This window comes from Nyctereutes procyonoides, unplaced genomic scaffold, assembly GCF_905146905.1.
Source record: "Nyctereutes procyonoides isolate TBG_1078 unplaced genomic scaffold, NYPRO_anot_genome, whole genome shotgun sequence".
NCBI classification, from domain to species: Eukaryota; Metazoa; Chordata; class Mammalia; order Carnivora; family Canidae; genus Nyctereutes; species Nyctereutes procyonoides.
Window position 1 is genome coordinate 69,916,784 of NW_026575049.1, and position 18,963 is coordinate 69,935,746.

Genomic DNA, 18,963 nt, shown 5'->3' on the forward strand with positions numbered 1-18,963 from the left:
GACTTTCCTGAGCAAGACAGGAAACCCAGTGCGCTGGCAGGGTGAGGGTTTGCAGAAGTTAAGCTGGGACCCGTTTACCATACACGAGAAGCTAGCCAAAAAAAAAAAAAATTGCATGTAATTGATTTCGACGGCGCCCGTTTCCTGAGTGCGACACTTGGAAGGCGGCTTGTTCTCGGCTGGAAACTTTGCCCAAAAAGTACACAGTGAGCGGCAGTGAGGAGGCTGATCGTAGGAACAGCAGAGGAGAGACCAGAGGAAGAGCTGCTAAGGCCCTGCGGTCACCGCAGCCTGCAAACCCAGGAAAGCAAACTCAATTTGCTCCAGAAACTGGAAGAAGAGAGAAGCCGAGGCTCACGGCAGAGGCAGGGGCTGCAGCTGACGGGCGGTGGCGCCGGCCAGGGGTGAGGCCTGCGGTCACCACGTCTCCTGATTTTCCGTGGGACGGGCTCAGTGACTGTCCCGACGGAGGCCGCCCAGGACGCTTCTGGGCTTTCCTGCCCGGGGTCCCCCTGACGCGGACCCCAGTGCCGCCGGGGCCTCCAGCGGCTCCGCGAGCACATTCAGGCTGAAGGAGGAGACGTCATCCATGACACACGTGCTGGGGAAAGTGTGGGATCACGTTCTGGGATCTTTAAGGAGCCCTTCTCTCCTTTTTTAAAGATTTTATTTATTTGTTTGAGAGAGAGGACGGGAAGGGAGGGGCCGGGGGAGAGGGGGAGCCTCAAGCGCAGCCCCACCTGGTGCAAGCCCGGGGCGCCCCGTCCCACAGCCCCACGATCACGACCTGAGCTGAAACCAAGACTTGGGTGCCCACGGGACACGCCCGCCCCGGGACCCCGAGGGTCCCTTCTGCCTGAGGCCGTCATGCTGAGGTACATTCTGACGTTGGCGGCCAAACGACAAAACCTTGAAAACCGCCTCTCCGGGCACTCGGCGTGCACCAGTCTGGCGCCGAGGTGCTGTCCGTGGGCTGTGACGCGGCTGGCTGAGGCCCGGGCCTGCGTGGGCACACCTGCGGGCACCCGGATCCACAGGCGGTGGGGTGCGGCCCGGGTCTAGGTGGTGCTTGGCGGTCGGCGGCCACATCCATGGCACAGCCCTTGCTCAGGCCACTCACTGTGTGGCCGTGCTGTCGCCTGGTCACCCTGTGACGACCGTACAAGGAACCAGCAGGCAGAGACGGAAGGTGCGAGGCGTGACACTGCGACACGTGAAACTTGAGCTAGACGTGGCAGGCGAACAAGGAGCCGGCGCTGCCGGTGATCACACGCAGCTGGCCAGGGACACGTGCAGCTGGAGCATGCTCGGCGGCAAGGTGAGCCGAGCAGACACCTGGTGGTGACGGAGGGCGGCCACAGCCAGAGGAAGCCGTGGTAAAAAGAATTCACGGTAAAGGAAGTTGCAGAACGACTTTACGACCTCGACAGCACAGGTGACAAAGTGGCAGAAGCGGGTCCCGGCTTGGAAGGCTCTGACGGCCGGCGGTGGCGGGAGGACGCCCAGGCCAGACCTCGGGCGCAGGAGGCCCAGCCGGTTCCAGGAGGTGACCCAAGTCCCCGTGTTTCTGATGTTCCGAGCACAGTGCACTAAACACCCCCTTACAGTTTCCCATTTTATTTCACACTTATAATGGGTAGTAGGAGTTTTTAATATATTGACAGATTTTTGAGGTCACAGTCCTTCTCCCCATCGATTACTAAGCTTGCTTCGAATGGCCCTTGACGCGGCCCGACCCTGCCTGTGGCCGGGGACACTGCCTGCTTTTTTTTTTTTTTAATTTTAAGATTTAATTTATTTATTCATGAGAGACACAGAGAGAGGCAGAGACACAGGCAGAGGGAGAAGGAGGCTCCCTGCAGGGAGCCCCATGCAGGACTCCATCCCCGGACCCCAGGATTGCACCCTGGGCCGAAGGTGTCGCTAAACCGCGGAGCCACCCGGGCTGCCCCCCCCCCCATTTTTTAAGATTTAATTTATTTATTCATGAGAGACACAGAGAGAGGCAGAGACACAGGCAGAGGGAGAAGCAGGCTCCATGCAGGGAGCCCGACGTGGGACTCGATCCGGGTCTCCAGGATCACGCCTTGGGCCGAAGGTGGTGCCAAACCGCTGAGCCCCCCAGGGATCCCGCCGGTTTCCATTATTGATGGCCAAATACCCCTCTGGTCGGACACATACATTCCTTTTGACTCAGTGATTTCTGTATGTGACTCCATCCTAGGGGAATGAGGGTACCAGTGTGTAGAGATTTATGTAGAATTTACGTATAACATTGTTTTTGGAAGCAAAGAGCTGAGAACAAATGGAAGGTCTACCAGTAGCCAGATGGCTAACTAGTGTAGTAGATCCATGCAAAGCCTGTTGTATGACCTTTAGGAGGAATGATTTAAAGGGAAGTCTGTTGAATTGAGGGATGTTCATGGTGAATTGTTATGTGAAAACAGCAAATCGAATAGTTAAATTTATAGTGCAGTCCATTATTTGTGGAAAAGATCTCCGCATGTGTGTAAACGCTTGTATATTTCTACACGGGCACAGGAAAAAGGGGTAAAAAATGCCTAGAGGAATGAGGGGAGAAACATTTGAATGACACAAGCCTGGTACAAGAAAAGAATCTGCCTTAAAAATATATATATAATTTATATAATATATAAATAAAATATATATAAAAATATATTTTAAAAAATAATAAATATATATATTTTAAAGATCGTATTTATTTATTTTAGAGAAAGAGAGAGAGAGAGGGAGGGAGAGGGAGAACGGGCGAATCTCAAGCAGACTCCGTGCTGAGCCTGGAGGCCAGCCCGGGGCTCTGTCTCAGGACCCTGAGATCATGACCTGAGCTGAATCCAACCGAGCCCCCCAGGAGCCCCATTCTGCCTTCATTTTCAAACTTTAAATTGAACTATGAAGAGAAGCGTCTCATATGACATAAATGTACATGGTTTTGGCAGCTATGTCTTAAATATGGAGTTGAATAGTAGAAAAAAAATTTTAGACATGCGAAACATTAATTTTATTAAATAGTAATTTAAAAAAGACTTTAAAAATTTTAAAAAAAAGATTTTATTTATTCATGGGAGACACACACAGAGAGAGGTAGAGACACAGGCCGAGGGAGAAGCAGGCTCCATGCAGGGAGCCCGACGTGGGACTCGATCCTGGGACCTGGGGGTCACGCCCTGGGCTGAAGGCAGATGCTCAACCACTGAGCCCCCCAGGCGCCCAATAGACTTTTTAAAAAAACACTTTCTAAAAGATCTTTGTTTTTTTTAGTTCCAGTTTGGTTAACATACAGTGTTGCATTAATTCCAGGTGTACGGTATAGGGATTCAACGCCTCCGTACGTTACTCCGTGCTCATCCTGACACCTCCTTCACCCCCTTCACCCACCTCCCCTCTGGCGACCTTCAGTCTGTCCTCTATGGTCGAGAGTCTGTTTTTTGGTTTGTCTCTTTTTCTTTATTCCTTTGTTTTGTTTCTCAAATTCCACGTATGAGTGACATCATAGGTTATCTGCTTTCTCTGACTTATTTTGCTTAGCGTAATACCCTCTAGTTCCACCCGTGTGGTTCCAAGTGGCAAGATTTTGTTCCTTTTTATGGCTGCGTACTCTTCCGTTGCATCCGCACACCGCCTCTTCTTCATCCATTCACCGATTAAGGATGCACACTTGGGTTACTTCCATAATTTGGGCACCGTAAATCAGGCTGCGGTGAACACGGGGGGACACACATCTTTTCAAGTCAGCATTTTTGTATTCTTGGGGTAAATACCCAGTAGTAGAATTACTGGCTCCTGTGACGATTCCATTCTTAACTTCTTGAGGAACCCCTGTGCCATTTTCCACAGTTTGCGCTCCCAGCAACAGCGAACAAAGGTTCCTTTTTCTCCACATCCTCGCCCACACTGTTGTTTCTTGAGTTTTTGACTCTAGCTCATCTGACAGGTGAGAGGTGGTGTCGCATTGTGGTTTGGAGTCGCACGTCCCTGATGCCGAGTGATGTGGAGCATCTCCCATGCGCCTGTGGGCCGTGCGTAGGTCTTCTTTGGGGAAACGTCTGTTCATGTCTTCTGCCCATTTTTTATTTTTATTTATTTATTTTAAGGATTTTATTTATTTATTCATGAGAGACACAGAGAGAGAGAAAGGGAGACGCAGGCTCCACGCAGGGAGCCCGACGCGGGACTCGATCCCGGATCTCCAGGATCACGCCCTGGGCCGAAGGTGGTGCCAAACCGCTGAGCCACCGGGGCTGCCCTCTGCCCATTTTTTAATTGGTTTATTTGTGTTTTGGGTGTTGAGTTGTATGCAGGGAATAGAAGAAAACTTTAAAATCATACATTTTCATCTTCCCATGGTCCCTTAGCCCCTTTCTGCAGAACGTGGATTCCAGTGTTATTTCCCTCAGTACCAAGAATTCAAATACAGCTCTTATTTTCCTTTTGATGACGTGATGGCGGAATTTAGTGGCGAATCTTTTTTTTTTTTTAATAATTATTTTTTGGAGAAGAACCATTTTATTTTATTTTTTTTAATTTTTATTTTTTTATGATAGTCACAGAGAGAGAGAGAGAGAGAGAGAGGCAGAGACACAGGCAGAGGGAGAAGCAGGCTCCATGCCCTGGGAGCCCGATGTGCGATTCAATCCCGGGTCTCCAGGATCGCGCCCTGGGCCAAAGGCAGGCGCCAAACCGCTGCGCCACCCAGGGATCCCTTTAGTGGCGAATCTTAAACCTGGTGGTGATACTTCGTTTCCAGAACGGAGGACACCGTCTGCAGCAGCGGAAGTCCTAAACAGAGACACGGCGCTTTGTACGTTAAAAAGTAACTGGGGCGAGCGTCGCGGGAGTGCTCGTAGTTCTGGTGCCTCGGCGGCTGAGTCTGCGGAACCGGGTCCTAAAAACTCTTGCTGGTCCTTGTCTACACCACCAGTGTTAATTAAGGAAGACCACGGAGTGACAGCTCATTTTCTCAACTTTCACTACAAGGGCTCGTTTACGGAATGTGGTTTCCTCCTCCTCCAATTAGAGCGAGCTTGAGACCATCGCTCCCCCGACCAGAAAACTCGTTCCTGGGTCCGAATTCGAGCCGGGTGCCTTCTTATCAAGCAGGTTTCCCCGAGACCCTTGAGGCAACGGGCCGGGCCTCTGAGGCTCTCTGCCAGGCGCCAGCCGGAGAAGGACAAACACGACCCGGTGTCACCTCTGCGTGAAACTTAGAGGAGCTGAGCTGGCGGGGGTCGCAGGAGCCGCAGTGGGGCCGCGGCGACCGCCCTCAACGCCGCTGTATGGCCCCCCTGCAGGCTGCCCACGGCCGGGACCCGTTCTTACACCCCACGGAGGTGGCCGCTCGAGGCAGGAGGCGGGAGCTGACGTCACCGTGGTCAGCATCTCGCAGCACCTACGTGTGCCGAAGGGCCGCCGTGCACACCTAGAGCGAGCCCTCCCAGTTGTGGCCTGATGAGCGCGGGGGGAAGGGGGGCAGGTGTCCTTGTCGCACGCACCCGGGCTGGGCACGGTCTCCGTCGGCCGCAGCTTGGGACGTGGGGTGCATATTAGCCTGGAAGCCCCACTTCTCCGCCAGACCAGGAAGCAGGGGGTCACGACGGCCCACGGACCTGTGGGGCCCGACTGTGCGGCCCACGTCGAGTGCCGCCATCCGGTCACCTGCAGGGCCCACTGGCCCCAGGCCGCGGCTCCTCGGCCCCAGGCGACCACGCGCTCTGCCAACGGAGCTGGTGTTCCGGTTACACCCGACGTGTGGCCGTCTGCCCTCGGGCTCCGGGCTGCACGCGGGACAGAGGTCCCCACCCTGGGGGCGCCTGACCCACAGGGGTGTGCGCGGCCATGGGGAGGCTCCCGGACGGCTCCGCAGACAGAGGCGCCAGCCCCGTGTTCTGCAAGGAACGGCCGTGCTCCCACAGCCAGGCGGCCAGAGGGCCTGACCTGCTCACACGTGCGCCGCGGTCACGCAGGGGACCCTCCGCGGAAAGTCCACGCGTCCCGCTTCTCTCAGAAGGAAGGGAGAAGCTGGCCCCTGAGCCGCATGGACGAGCCCGGGGAGCCAGCAGGTCCTCAGCAGGCTGCCCTGTGCTGTGGCCCCCCTCGGCCTTTGCTGTCCCCCCTCTGTCCCCTCGGTCCCACCAGCACCCCCCTCGGTCCCCCTCGGTCCCCCTGGTGGCTCTGCTCCCAAGGCGCCAACTGCTGTGCCTGTGGCTGGGCATTCTTGGGGGCCCAGGGCCGGTAGGACAGTTGGGAGAGGTGAGCCCATGTCCGTGGGAGCCCGTGTCTGTGGGGAACCCCACGCCCTGGTGCAGGCTCCCTCCGCCGACCCCCGCACTCCGGTGCGGGCTTCCCTGCAGACCTAGGATCCCCTTCGGGAACACGCAGGGCGCTGCGCCGCGGCCGAAGCTCCCGCTGGAGTAAAGGGACACGGGCGTGTCTGCTTTTTCTCTCTCCTGCTCGCTTTGGGCATAAACGTTGCCGCGGTTTTACCCCCGGTTATAAAATCTGCCTCCCGAAGAGCCATCGCCCACTCGTGCACGACCTCAGTGCTGGTCACAGGGTGCTCCCCACGGGCCCGTTCCCCCGAGGTTCCTGCCCCTTCTCTGCCCTAGGGAACCCCACCCCGAAGGAGGCCCCGCCTCCGAGCCTCCCCAGGGCACCAGCCTCTGGACACGGGGGATCCCTGAGCCCGGATGGGGAGGGGCGGCTCTGGGGGGGTACCAGGCGCCTGGGCTGCAGACACCAAGCCTCTCCTGGGCCACCTGCTTGCGGGGTGTGGGGTGTGGACGGCAGCAGGGCCTGGATGAGAATCGGGGGGACTGTAAACATGTGCACCCGGCAGGTCCGCAGCTGGGCTGATGGGGGGTCACTAGCTCAGTGGCGACGGCACCGCCAGGCCCAGGTGGCGAGCACATCCCGCTCGGCTGCACAGAGACCTCAGCAAGTCCCCAGAGAGCAGAGGGGGAGGGGGCTTCCAGAAGGCGGGGAGGGGGCGCGGACCGGAGCTCCGGGGCTGCCGGGCAGGCAGGAGGCAGGGCCGCGCTGAGGGGGGCGACGGCGGGCTGGGCCAACGGCCACCAAGACTAGGCCGACAGTGGGGACCCCGGTCCTCGCAGGGAATGGCTGGTCCCCGGGATGAAGGGGGACGACTGCTTTGCTTCACTGCAGGAGGGGACAGCCCAGGGCCCCACCGGGACCGGGATCCCGACAGCCCAGGGCCCCATGAACCCCGGGACCGCCTCGGCTTGGGATCAGGGAGGCGGGAGGAGCGGCACTGGGAGAGGCTCCCACGGGGTAGAGAGGAGGCGGAGCGGCCCCCGGTCCCCGGGACAGAACAGGGCCCAGGGGCAGAGGGAGCACCAGGTGCAGGCGCGGCCGCCCTTCGGGTCCCAGGAGGGGCTGAGGGCTCTGCTGAGGGGCAGCCACCAGGCTGGCACGCTGGGGACAGGGGCTGCCTCGCTTCACCTCCGGGGGAGGGGTGGACAGCAGGTGCTCCAGGCTTGCCCTCCCTCATGAAGCCGAGCATCCCTTGGGACAAGGTCCCGTGCCCCTCCACTGCCACCCGCTCCCGGCCGCTGCCGCACAAGCCCCTGCGGGGTGCAGGTGTGGGGTGCACGCAGGGGTCGCAGGTGCGGGGTGCAGGTGTGGGGGCAGCGGGCCTGGGGGACCCGGGTGGGCAGCCGTAGGACGGCCCTGCGGCGAGGGAAGGGGCCCTGGGGGCAGGCAGGCCTGCTCCCCCATCAGTGGCCCCAGGCAGAGAAACTCCAAGCAAATGCAGGCCTGAGGTCAAGGCTGTGAGTTCTGAGCCCCGAACCCCCGCGGCCTGTGTTGGGACACACGCCGGGGTTCCCTCCTCCGCCAGGCCTCGGGGAAGCTTCTCCTAAGGACGAGGCCCCACACTCGCCTGCCTGCCGCCGAGCCCTGCAGCACCGGGGTTCTCAAACCTGAGCACCCATCAGAAGCACCTAGAAGGGGCTCCAGGGCCTCTGCAGTTTAAAAGTAGGTCTGGGGTGGGGCTGAAAATGTGCCTTCCTGACAGGCCCCCCAGGGCCGTGTGGCTGCAGCAGGCCTGGGGTCACCTGCGGTCTCCTGGGGCCTGGGGATCACCTGGGGTCGCCTGAGGCCTAGGGTCACCTGCGATCACTTAGGGCCTGGGGCTGCCTGGGGTCGCCTGGGGTCGCCTGGGGCCTGGGGCTGCCTGGGGTTGCCTGGGGCTGCCTGGGGTTGTCTGGGGCCTGGGGTTGCCTGGGGCTGCCTGGGGTTGTCTGGGGCCTGGGGTTGCCTGGGGCTGCCTGGGGTTGTCTGGGGCCTGGGGTTGCCTGGGGCTGCCTGGGGTTGTCTGGGGCCTGGGGTTGCCTGGGGCTGCCTGGGGCTGCCTGGGGTCGCCTGGGGCTGCCTGGGGTCGCCTGGAGCCCCGCTGCTCTCTGCCTTACAACTTGAGGCCCTTTTGCGTGTGGTCTGCACCTGATCCAGGACCACCTTCTGCGTCAGCGTCTCAGCCAGGCGGTGGTTCCTCTGGGGGCAGGGACTGTGTGCTTGTATTTCCCTCTGCATCGGCCGACTTAGTGTCAGACGTGTGGACAAGGACCTGCACAGCCGGGACCTCGCAGGACTCGGTCTCTTCAGACGGGGAGCCTCCCTCATTAATTCTAGGATTCCCGCACTTTGCAAAAGAGCATCTAATTTTTTCTCATCATCCACATTTGTGGAGAAAAGCTGTAATTTGCTTTGCAGCGGCATGCCAACCTCAGGGAGAAAAGCTCCAGCCTTGATTTGGGGGGGGGGGGCGGGGTTCATGGCTTCACCCTTCCCAACAAGGCGCAGGACAACCGGAGCACAACGCGCAGGACTGAGAAACACACGGCGTTTTGTACTGCTCACCAGTCTTTAAATAGGTGTAATTCAGATATTAAGGAAAAGAACTGCTGATCACATTAACGCATTACAGAAATCAAAATTAACTTATCACACAAAATAAATTAAAACATTAAATATTAACCTTCTCAGTGCAACATATACAGAAGTCAGAGTAACACGTTCTAAAAAAAAAAAAAGCATCAGGTTTGTTATGATAAAGGTACTGAAAAGCCGAATGCTTCGGGAGGTCGCTGTGGGGGGAGGCGCTGCTTCTCCGACCGCGTGTGTCCCCCACGAGATCCCTCGGGAAGCCCCGCGGACCGCGGCTGGGGCGGCTCTTGGGCCCCGCGTTAAGGCCAAAGGTCTGTGTCCGCCCGTGCCCGGGGCACCCGCCGCGGCCTGCGTGTCCCCCGCTGAGCGGGTGCAGGGGCTCAGGACCCGGCCCGAGCCACAGGGCAGGGGGGTGGGGAGCTGTGCGGGGAGCTTGTCGGTCCGTTTCTGCCAGAACTGCCCGGGGCTGTGGGGGGGGTGGCTGGTGGCCCAGGTTCTGGAGACAACCCGGCCGGGAGCCCCGGGAGATGCCAGCGCTCCCCCGCCCCGGAGGGCACTGGTCCCCAGGGACCGCACCTGCCCGGCTCCCGGCGCCTCTCGATCCCTCCCTCCTGCGGGGGCCAGGGCTGGCGGCCGTGTGCCCTTCACCCGGAGGCCCGCGGGTCCTGCGGGGCCAGGCCAGGCCCCACGGGAGAGTCCCAAGCACCCTCTCCCCTTTTCTCTTCCCGAGATAGATGCAGGGAGCAGCCCCGCTCCCGCCCCGTGGCTGGGTCACCCCGGAAGGGAGCCCTGATCAGAACCCCGGGCTTCAGGTGGTGCAGATGCAGGAGCCGTTGGCGCAGTCCCAAGACGCCCCCCGGAAGGGGGCACCCATCCAGCTGCCGCCGGAGCACCGGCTCCCCGCAGGGCACGGACTCCTGCACTTTCCGGGGTGCACAGGGCTTCTGGGGCGCTCAGCCCCGCCCGCCCTCACCCGGCCTCTGCTGCGGACCGTCCTGCACCTGCCGGTCTCAGGGCAGCGCCCCGGGAGCCACGGCGGGCCCCCCCCTGCCCACGGCCTGGCCCACGGCACAGCCCCAGGACCGAGGCGCAGCCACTCAAGGCGACGGCCCGCGGGGAAGCCAGAGGCTCCCGTCCTCCCCTCCCCAGCCTCTGCGAGGACTGGACGCCCCAAGCCTGAGTCGGGGTCCGGCCAAGTGGGTCAGCAGAGCCCCGCGGCCTCAACTGCTCTGGGAAAGACTGAGGAGAGTCGGGTCCGGGGCTCTCCCGTCGGACTCGATCGGCCGAGGACAGGGCTGGGGGCCATGGGGGGCTGTGGGGGGGCCGTGGGGGGGTCCACACAGCGGCCGCAGCCCCCACCCATCCCCGCCAAGGTCGCCGGCGGCCGCTTGCTGCCCTAGGGCAGCTCCGGCGCTCCCGCCTCGGCTGGAGGACCTGGGGATGGTCCAGCGGAACGGACCGACCGGGGACGAGAGTCCGCGGAGGACGGTCGCCCGATGGAAGATTTAAGCCAACCTGACATTTTAAAGGTCCCTTTCAGGATGTGGGGAGCCAGGCGCGCCTGTACACGGAGACCATCCGCTCCAGACACCAGGGAGTCGAGTCCCGCCGCACAAGGGCCTCCCGCGTTGCCTCACTGCCGCTGTTTGCCGATTTCAGTGAAAATGACCGATTTCAGTGAAAATCCCGCTGCTCGGCTGCAGGGAACCGGTGGGCTTCCCAGGCAGGCCCGCGGGTCACGACGCCCCCAGGACAGTTTTGCCTTCTGGGGCGGGGGGAGTGAGACCCGCCCCTTGGGGAGGTGACTTGTTAGAGTTTTTGTTAATAAAACCAGCATCCTGAATGGAAAGGGCAAAACAAAAACCAAAAACAAAAAAACCCAAACAAACCGAGGGGATGTTGCTCCTAATGCTGGAAAATAAATAGAAAAGTTAAATTTTTCCTTTTAAAAATAAAACGACAGGTCGACGGGGCACGACGCGGGGGAGGACGGCCCCCTTCATGGTACGACCGCGTCCCCGGGCTCTCCCGGTGCCTCCTGGCTGGGCTGCGGGGACCGGTGAGCCGTGGGGCTGCCTGGGGGCACTGACCCGCTGTGCACCCGGCCCGGCCTGCGCTCGCCACCACGCGCCCGGGGCCCGTCCCGGAGCCTCAGCTGCCCCGAGCGGCCCCCAACTCTACGGGCGCCACCGCGGTGCGCACGCGGGCTTCTAGAAGGGTTGGGGCTCTTTACGCCGACTTGGGAGACCCGCGCCGACCCCACGGTCCAGGGGTCGTCTCCAGGCTGCGGCAGCCTGGGGGGCCTCGGCGCCGGGGTGCGGGGGCTCCTCTTGCACCTGCCGTCGTCACGGGACAAGCAGCCCCCTTCCCGTCTTCTCCTCCCGGAGGCAGGTGCGGGGAAGCCCTCGGGGCCGGCCGGCACCCTCCGGGGCTGGCGGGAACACGCCGCCGAGGGACGGGGAGGCCTCCGTGACCCGCAGGACACCTGCAGCCCGGGCACACGGCGCAGCCGGGTCACCCGTCCGGTTGTGCTGGGACCCGTCCTATCGCCGTGGCCCCCCGATGTCTCGTCTGGGTCCCACCCGACGCCCCCAAGCTCAGAGCTCCCGACAGTAGCGGGGGCCCGCGGAAGACAGGCTGCGCGGGGGGGCTGGCAGGGTGGTGAGGTCTGTCGGCTGGTCCCGGAGAAGCCGCTCCCCTCGGCTGCCACGGTGACCCGGCCAGACGCCCCGGCTCCTCAGACGGCTGCAAGGAAGGACACACGGTGAGTCCTGGGCGGTTCACAGGCTCTCGGGCCTCACCTCGGTCCTCGGCCTCCACCACCGGGGCCGTGGCTCCTGACACTGTGCCCCTGGAGCCACGGGCCGGGCCAGCAGGGGCAGGGGGGCGGGGGGCACGGCCGCGCTGGGGGCCCGGTGCCCTGGAGGACGGTGGCCAGCCCGTGGGGGAGGGCGGCTTCTCCTCGGGCCCCCTAGTGTCTCCCAACGGGGGGCTCTGGAGGCGAGCTCCCCAACGTCTCCCTGCCCTGGTCCCTCCCTGTCCCTCCCGAGTGGGGAGGAGGGCGTCCCGGGGAGCTTCGGCCGGGGCGTCTCTGGGAGGCCAGACCCTTCCGAGGCTCAGGGCCCATGTCCTCCCAGACGTGGGCAGAGAGGAGCATTGGTAAGAACCCATTTTTTGGGGGGATTTTATCCATTTATTCCTGAGACAGAGAGAGGCAGAGACCCAGGCAGAGGGAGAAGCAGGCTCCATGCAGGGAGCCCGATGCGGGACTCGATCCCGGGACCCCGGGGTCATGCCCTGAGCTGAAGGCAGATGCCCCACTGCTGACTCCCCGGGCCCGGAAACTTCCTCCCGTTATGTCTGCCCCGAGGTGCACACAGATGGCGCAGCATCTGCAAGTCCTCTTAAAAGGCTCAAGCAACGTTCCTCCTGGTGCCTGACGACAATACGAAGCCTCGCCAGCTCTATGGATGGTCCTCCGAGGCCGTGGGGGAGACGGGGAGTGGGGCCCGCAGAGGCCCCTGTGGCTCACGGTCAGACCCAAGCACACCTTTGGCTGACTCAGTTTACCTGTGTCATTCACAAACCCTCCCAAGGCCATAAGGGGTAACCCATTAGCATCCTCAAGAGGCTCCTGGAGATTGAACAAGCCGCCCCTGCCCGGCCCCTGCCCTGGGGAGGTGAGGGGAGGGAGGGGGAGAGGACGGCTGGCCACCGTCCTCCAGGGCACCAGGCCCCCAGCATGGCCGTGCCCCCCCCTGCCCCCGCCGGCCCGGCCCGTGGCTCCAGGGGCACAGTGTCAGGAGCTGTGGCCCCGGTGGTGGAGGCCGAGGACCGACCTCTGCTCCTGCGCCCACTGTGCCCCTGGCGCGGCCCCTTACCCCCCTTACCTGTCTCCGAGTGGCAGCAGGCGGCCCTTCCCTTCAGCAGGGCGCTGGGCTTCTCGTGCCGGCACAGGAGGGCCTGGCACCACTCACAGTGCTTCCGGACCTGGCAGCAGCTGTGGGCAGAGGGCAGAGGACGCGGCTGCGCGGGGCTCGGGCACGGGGGCACCGTGGCGTGTGCCCGGCCTTCCCGCGGGGGCTCCGGGCAGGCGAGCAGCCCAGCGTGCAGCCTTCCAGCTGGGTGCAGGCCGTTCGTGCCGCGGCGGAGCAGCACGCGGGCTGGCGGGCAGAGAAGCAAGCGCCGCGTGGGACGCAGCTGACGTGGAGACCCCTGGAGCTGTCCCCGCGGGCCCCGGGCTCCGCCCACCTCGCGGGAACCGGGCAGGGCTTCCTGCTGGACGGGGCCCAGGAGCCAGCGAGGAAGTGGGTCCGTCGCTGGGCTGCCCTCCCGGGGCCCGCTGGCGTCTCATGGTCCCGGGCCCTGCATCTCGGGGCAGCGGAGCGAGAGCCTGAGACCCTCCGTCCTGGGCGGCCAGCGCCGTCTGTGTGGCACGGCGCCCTCCTGAGTCGCGAGGCCGAGGCCCGGGGGGTCCAGGGATCCCTTCCGCGGGCAGCTGGCGGGGGGCTGGGTCCAGCCACGTCCTAGCAAGGGTCACCCAGGCGGTGAGGCGAGGCCTCCACACAAGCTGGTCGCGACCAACCATGAGTCAGGAGGCCGCAGGCTGCAGCCCCGGCAGCCGGGTGGGGTGGGGGCTCCCGGCCTCGGCCTCGAGCAAGGGTGGACCGGGGAGGGGCAGAGGGACGAGGACCCGCTGCCTCCCTGGGAGAGAGGCCGCCCTGCCTTCCCGCCTCGTTCCCGTCCGCAGAGACCCTGGGAAAACCTGCTTCTAGATCCCCCGGGACAAGCTCCCAGGGGCCCCCAGCTTGTCCCCGAGGCTCTGGGACTCCGGGCCAGGCAGGTGCCTGGGAGCGACGGCGGGCGCAGGTGGGCGGCCCTGGGGGGCACCCTCGTGGGGCGCAGGCCCGACCGCTGCCCTTCCCAGCACGCAGGCAGGACACACAGCGAAGGGCAAGGGGCGGGGAGGGCAGCCTCACCCCTGCCCCCGAGGCCCGCCTGGGCCGAGGCCTCCGTCAACAGCACTCGCTCACTGTGGCCCCAGAGGCGCATGTGTCGCCCCAACAGCCACTAACTAACGTAGGCCAGGGCCTCACGACCGTCTGTCCCGGCCCCTCGGGGCCTCCGTCTGCCCCTTCGTCACCACGCAGCCCCTCCCCGGCCCCGGTGCTACGGAGGTGCGGCACCCGAGCCGATGACGCCCAGGGCCTGCTCCGTGACGGGCGTGTGTGGGCACTTCCGGGGAGGCCCGCGGCCCACGCTGCCACCACAGCATGGGGTGTCCCCCTCTGCAGAGAGCCGGGCCAGGGCGCAGGGCAGGGGCCTCCCTTGGTGGAGGCGCAGGAGGCCCCGGGGATGCAGGGTGAGGGGCGGCGGGGAGGCGAGCACAGAGGGAAGGGCCATCGGGGACCTGTCCACACGGCAATCCCGACCTTCGCCGCGGCCGTGGGACCCGCAGAGAGCCCTGGCGCGGAGGAGGCTGGAGCCCTCCCAGTCCCCCAGCACGTCACCGTGAGGCCTGCAAGCCCAGCCCTGGGGACACTGCATGCACCTGCTGTGCACCGGCGTCCGGCGACCGCAGTGGGGACCCTCCCGGGATGGGCCCTTCCTCCACTCGGGCAGGCGGCCGTGAGCTGGGTGCCCGCAGATGCCCGCGGGGCCCGCCATCGGGGGCAGCACCTACTTACTGTATCAGCACACACGCGATGATGAGGACGGCCAGGGCCACGATGGAGACCACCACCAGGGCGGTGATGGCCTGCTTCTTCTGGCTGGCGGCCACCACGGCCAGGAGGTCGGCGTGCTCACAGCGCGCCCCGACGTACCCGGAGTGGCAGCTGGGGAAGAAAGGAAAAGGCGCTCCGTCGTCACTGTGTCAGACGCCGGCGACAGGGTGGCCAGTGAGTTAGGTCCCCAGGGCGCTCTGGCAGCCCACAGGAATCCGGGCTGTTTCTGAACTAAGTGCACGTATTTGGAGTTTGATGACGAGTGGAAAACACGCTAACCCAGCAGGAGACACGCACGGGCTGCGCTTTGCTGTGCCACCGTCTTCATCGAATTCCGTTAGCCCTGAGCATGTACGGAGGCGGGGGGCAAGCAGGGCTCGTGCTGCAGCGGGGCTGGGCCACCTCTGCGAAGGCAGGGCCTGAGAAGCCAGCCCGTTCCAGCGACGCCCGGCCTGCTCCCCCTGGAGGATCCGTGGGGGCAGGACGGGGCTGGAGCTGCGGGCAAGACGCCCCCGGAGAGGGCACGGCCCCGTAGAGAGCACAGCCCCCCATAGAGGGCACGGCCCCAAAGAGAGCACGGCCCCCCATAGAGGGCACAGCCCCAAAGAGAGCACGGCCCCACATGGAGGGCACGGCCCCATATAGAGCACAGCCCCCCATAGAGGGCACGGCCCCAAAGAGAGCACAGCCCCCCATAGAGGGCACGGCCCCAAAGAGAGCACGGCCCCCCATAGAGCGCACAGCCCCAAAGAGAGCACGGCTCCACATGGAGGGCACGGCCCCATAGAGAGCACGGCCCCCCATAGAGGGCACGGCCCCAAAGAGAGCACGGCCCCCCATAGAGCACACAGCCCCAAAGAGAGCACGGCCCCCCATAGAGCGCACAGCCCCAAAGAGAGCACAGCCCCCCATAGAGGGCACGGTCCCAAAGAGAGCACGGCCCCACATGGAGGGCACGGCCCCGCAGAGGGCACAGCCCCACATAGAGGGCATGACCCCCCCATAGAGAGCACGGCCCCACATGGAGGGCACGGCCCCGCAGAGGGCACGGCATCACGATCACGGGTATCACAGGCTCCTTCGCTCTCCCGTGTGCGTGTGCGTGTGCGTGGAGGCCCAGGCTGCTCCCTGCGTGCAGCTCTCGCTCCCGCTGCCTCCTGGACCCCCATCCCTGGGGCCGCCGGGGTGAGTCCCTGGGACCGGGTTGGCCGAGGAGGGGATGGTCGTTTCCTGATGCAGGTGGTTCCCCCCCCCCCAGCCCCGATTCTTTTCAACAGAAGATACTTGCTCGCGGCCCCCGCACGGGTCCCTCCGTCCTGCTGACTTGACTACTGTACAGAACGTGGGGTCACTGCGGCCTCGGGGGGCCTCCTTCCCACAGGGACTTGTGCCCCACGTCGCACACGGAGGCCGACCTCTGTGTTTCCCCCAGCGTGGCCACGGCAGCCACCTTCTCCCTTTTTCTTCCCGGGAGGCCCCTCTGGACGCTGGTCTGTGACCTTCACCTCGAAGAATGAGGGAGACAAAAGGGCTGCAGGGCCCGGCTCATCGTGCAGGGCTTTGTGGTCCCCTAAGCCCGGGAGGGGGCCCCAACACGGTGTCGTCTCAGCGGCACAGGCTTCGCTCCGTGTTGATGCGGCGATGCTCAGGCCAGAGCAGCAGGGCGCGCCATCACCGAGGTGCACGGGACGCGCTGCCCGAGGCCTCCAGGGACGGCAGACGCTGCTCTTGGGCACGTTACCCCACGGCCCTGGCACCTGCCCTCCTGGCCGGGGTCTGCGGGTTGCAGTCGGGCCCTTGTCCTTCTGTTAGGGGTCCTGGCCTGGCGCACATGCTCCCCCCCATCCACGCATGGTGGTCGAGGCGCCTGTTCGGCTCGGGGGACAGGTGGCTCAGGGAACAGGTGGCTGGGGGACAGGTGGATCGGGGACAGGTGGCTCGGGGACAGGTGGCTGGGGGACAGGTGGCTCGGGACAGGTGGCTGGGGGGACATGTGGCTGGGGACAGGTGGCTGGGGGACAGGTGGCTCGGGGACAGGTGGCTGGGGACAGGTGGCTGGGGGACAGGTGGATCGGGGACAGGTGGCTGGGGACAAGTGGCTGGGGGACAGGTGGCTCGGGGACAAGTGGCTGGGGGACAGGTGGCTCGGGACAGGTGGCTGGGGGGGACAGGTGGCGGGGGGACAGGTGGCTGGGGACAAGTGGCTGGGGGACAGGTGGCTCGGGACAGGTGGCTGGAGGGACATGTGGCTGGGGACAGGTGGCTCGGGGACAGGTGGCTCAGGGACATGTGGCTGGGGACAGGTGGCTGGGGGACAGGTGGCTCGGGGACAGGTGGCGGGGGACAGGTGGCTGGGGACATGTGGCTGGGGACAGGTGGCTGGGGGACAGGTGGCTCCGGACAGGTGGCTGGGGGGACATGTGGCTGGGGACAGGTGGCTGGGGGACAGGTGGCTCGGGGACAGGTGGCGGGGGGACAGGTGGCTGGGGACATGTGGCTGGGGACAGGTGGCTGGGGGACAGGTGGCTCGGGACAGGTGGCTGGGGGGACATGTGGCTGGGGACAGGTGGCTGGGGGACAGGTGGCTCGGGACAGGTGGCTGGGGGACAGGTGGCTGGGGGACAGGTGGCTCGGGGGACAGGATCCCACCCCACCTGGGTTCCTGCGCATTCCAGGCTGTGCCCCCCAACACTGCAACGGTGGAACCAGGAGACCGTGGATTAACCCCTACCTGCTTTTGAAAGAGCAACTTATTTCAGGAGGAGGCCAGGAGGGCGAGAGAGCGCCTGCGCGGGTGGGGGGTGGGGGGTGGGGGTGGGGGGGCGGAGGCAAAGGCCTCAGCAGGACCCACCCCGCAGCCCCTGAGCCCCACAGCCCCCCAGCCCCGCCCAGGCCCGCAGCCCCGTGGGGTCAGCCCCGGAGACCAAACCCGCGGCGGCCGCTCATCCTCTGAGCCACCCGGGCCCCACCGGCCAAGTTCTCGCCAAGGCCTGACCCCTGTTGGGTGCCTGCCCCCCCACACCTGCCCCCTCCTCGCGGTGTCCCCGTCACCTGTGCCCAGCCCACCTGCCACCCGCCAGCATCAAGTGGTGCTCAGTGCATGCGCACAGACACATGGACGGACCCACGGATGGACACACGGCCACCGGGACGACTGCCCTCCGCCGCCCTGTCCCCGCTGCCGTCAGGCTGCACCTCAATGGGGCCCTGCCTGCCCCGGGTGCCCCAGGATCCTGGCCCTCGGGCCGCCGTTCTCCGCGGCCTGGCCCCTGCCTCTAGGCTCCCGCAGGTGCTCGCAGGCCTGCAGGCTGGGGCAGCACAGGAGGCTGCCAGGGAGCACAGGCTGCCAGCACTTTTGGGGTCTCAGGGGGCTCAGGGCCCTCACGGGAGCCTGCGCCGGGCCATGGCACATCCCCAGGGGGTCCACGCAGCTCCCCAGGCTGTGCAGCGGGTCCGGGCGCCCCTCCTCTGGCCTGCAGGCTCTGCAGACACGACCGCTGACACCTCCCGCCGGGGCCTCTGCACACCTGCCGCGCGGACCATCCGCGCGGGGCTCCGAGGATCCCGGGAAACGACGGTGGCCTCCGGCCGATGCGCACAAGGCGGCCATCCTGCCCCACGCCCCGCGCCCCGCTCCTCCGGGAAGCCGCGTCTCTTACTCCCAACAGTCACACATGCAGGTGAGGCCGGGGCTGCTTAGGGACGAGGGGGTGGGGGGCTGCCAGGGTTAAGACCTAATGATCCAGGGATCCCTGGGTGGCGCAGCGGTTTGGCGCCTGCCTTTGGCCCAGGGCGCGATCCTGGAGACCCGGGATCGAATCCCACGTCGGGCTCCCGGTGCATGGAGCCTGCTTCTCCCTCTGCCTGTGTCTCTGCCTCTCTCTCTCTCTCTGTGACTATCATAAATAAATAAAAATTAAAAAAAATAAAAAAAAAAGACCTAATGATCCCCCAGGGAGGCGACCTCTCTGGGGTCCTGCCACGGTCTTCATGGCGCGGAGGGCAACCTGGGGCACTGCTTTCGCGCCAAGCTCCGAGCCTCAGTGCAGAGGGAACGGCGGACTGCTCAGTCCCCTCGCTGCGGCGCCGCCAGTCGCCCCGGCTCCCCCGCTGCGCCATCCATCCCCACGCGTGGGAGACACAACCCCGGCTGGCTCACCTGCTGCCGGCTCCCCCCCCCCCGTCTTCCTCCCAGGGGAGCCCCCCCCCCCCCGTTTGTGTGCCGGGCCCTCGTTGGAAGCCGTTGTGTCCACCGGCACGTCTCCGTCCCGCACGGGCACAGCCATGATCACGCACGTCTCAGCCTCAGGGGCTC

The 18,963-nt window shown here is 64.3% G+C and overlaps 2 protein-coding genes across 2 annotated transcripts in view; one reads left to right on the forward strand and one right to left on the reverse strand.

The window, feature by feature from the left end:
* Positions 1 to 5,856: 5,856 nt before the first annotated feature.
* Positions 5,857 to 10,322, forward strand: LOC129512206 (basic salivary proline-rich protein 1-like). The gene is made up of 3 exons (XM_055329459.1): positions 5,857 to 5,965; positions 6,157 to 6,353; positions 9,657 to 10,322. Exons 1-3 carry the CDS (start codon positions 5,857 to 5,859, stop codon positions 10,320 to 10,322), a joined length of 972 nt encoding a protein of 323 aa, XP_055185434.1.
* TGFA (transforming growth factor alpha) overlaps positions 8,892 to 18,963 on the reverse strand; it is an 82,023-nt gene continuing 71,951 nt past the window's right edge. The window contains exons 4-6 of the mRNA XM_055328272.1: positions 14,610 to 14,759; positions 12,813 to 12,922; positions 8,892 to 11,667 (exon numbers count right to left, since the gene is read on the reverse strand). Coding sequence (XP_055184247.1) covers positions 11,660 to 11,667; positions 12,813 to 12,922; positions 14,610 to 14,759 — 268 coding nt within the window. The 3' untranslated portion in view covers positions 8,892 to 11,659. The remainder of the gene's footprint in view (positions 11,668 to 12,812; positions 12,923 to 14,609; positions 14,760 to 18,963) is intronic.

Coding starts and splice junctions, on each gene's coding strand:
- LOC129512206 (XM_055329459.1), top strand. CDS start 5,857: ATGGGGAGGCTCCCGGACGGCTCCGCAGACAGAGGCGCCAGCCCCGTG. Junction 5,966..6,156: donor AGGGCCTGACCTGCTCACAC/GTGCGCCGCGGT, acceptor CGGTCCCACCAG/CACCCCCCTCGGTCCCCCTC. Junction 6,354..9,656: donor CCGCCGACCCCCGCACTCCG/GTGCGGGCTTCC, acceptor TTCCCGAGATAG/ATGCAGGGAGCAGCCCCGCT.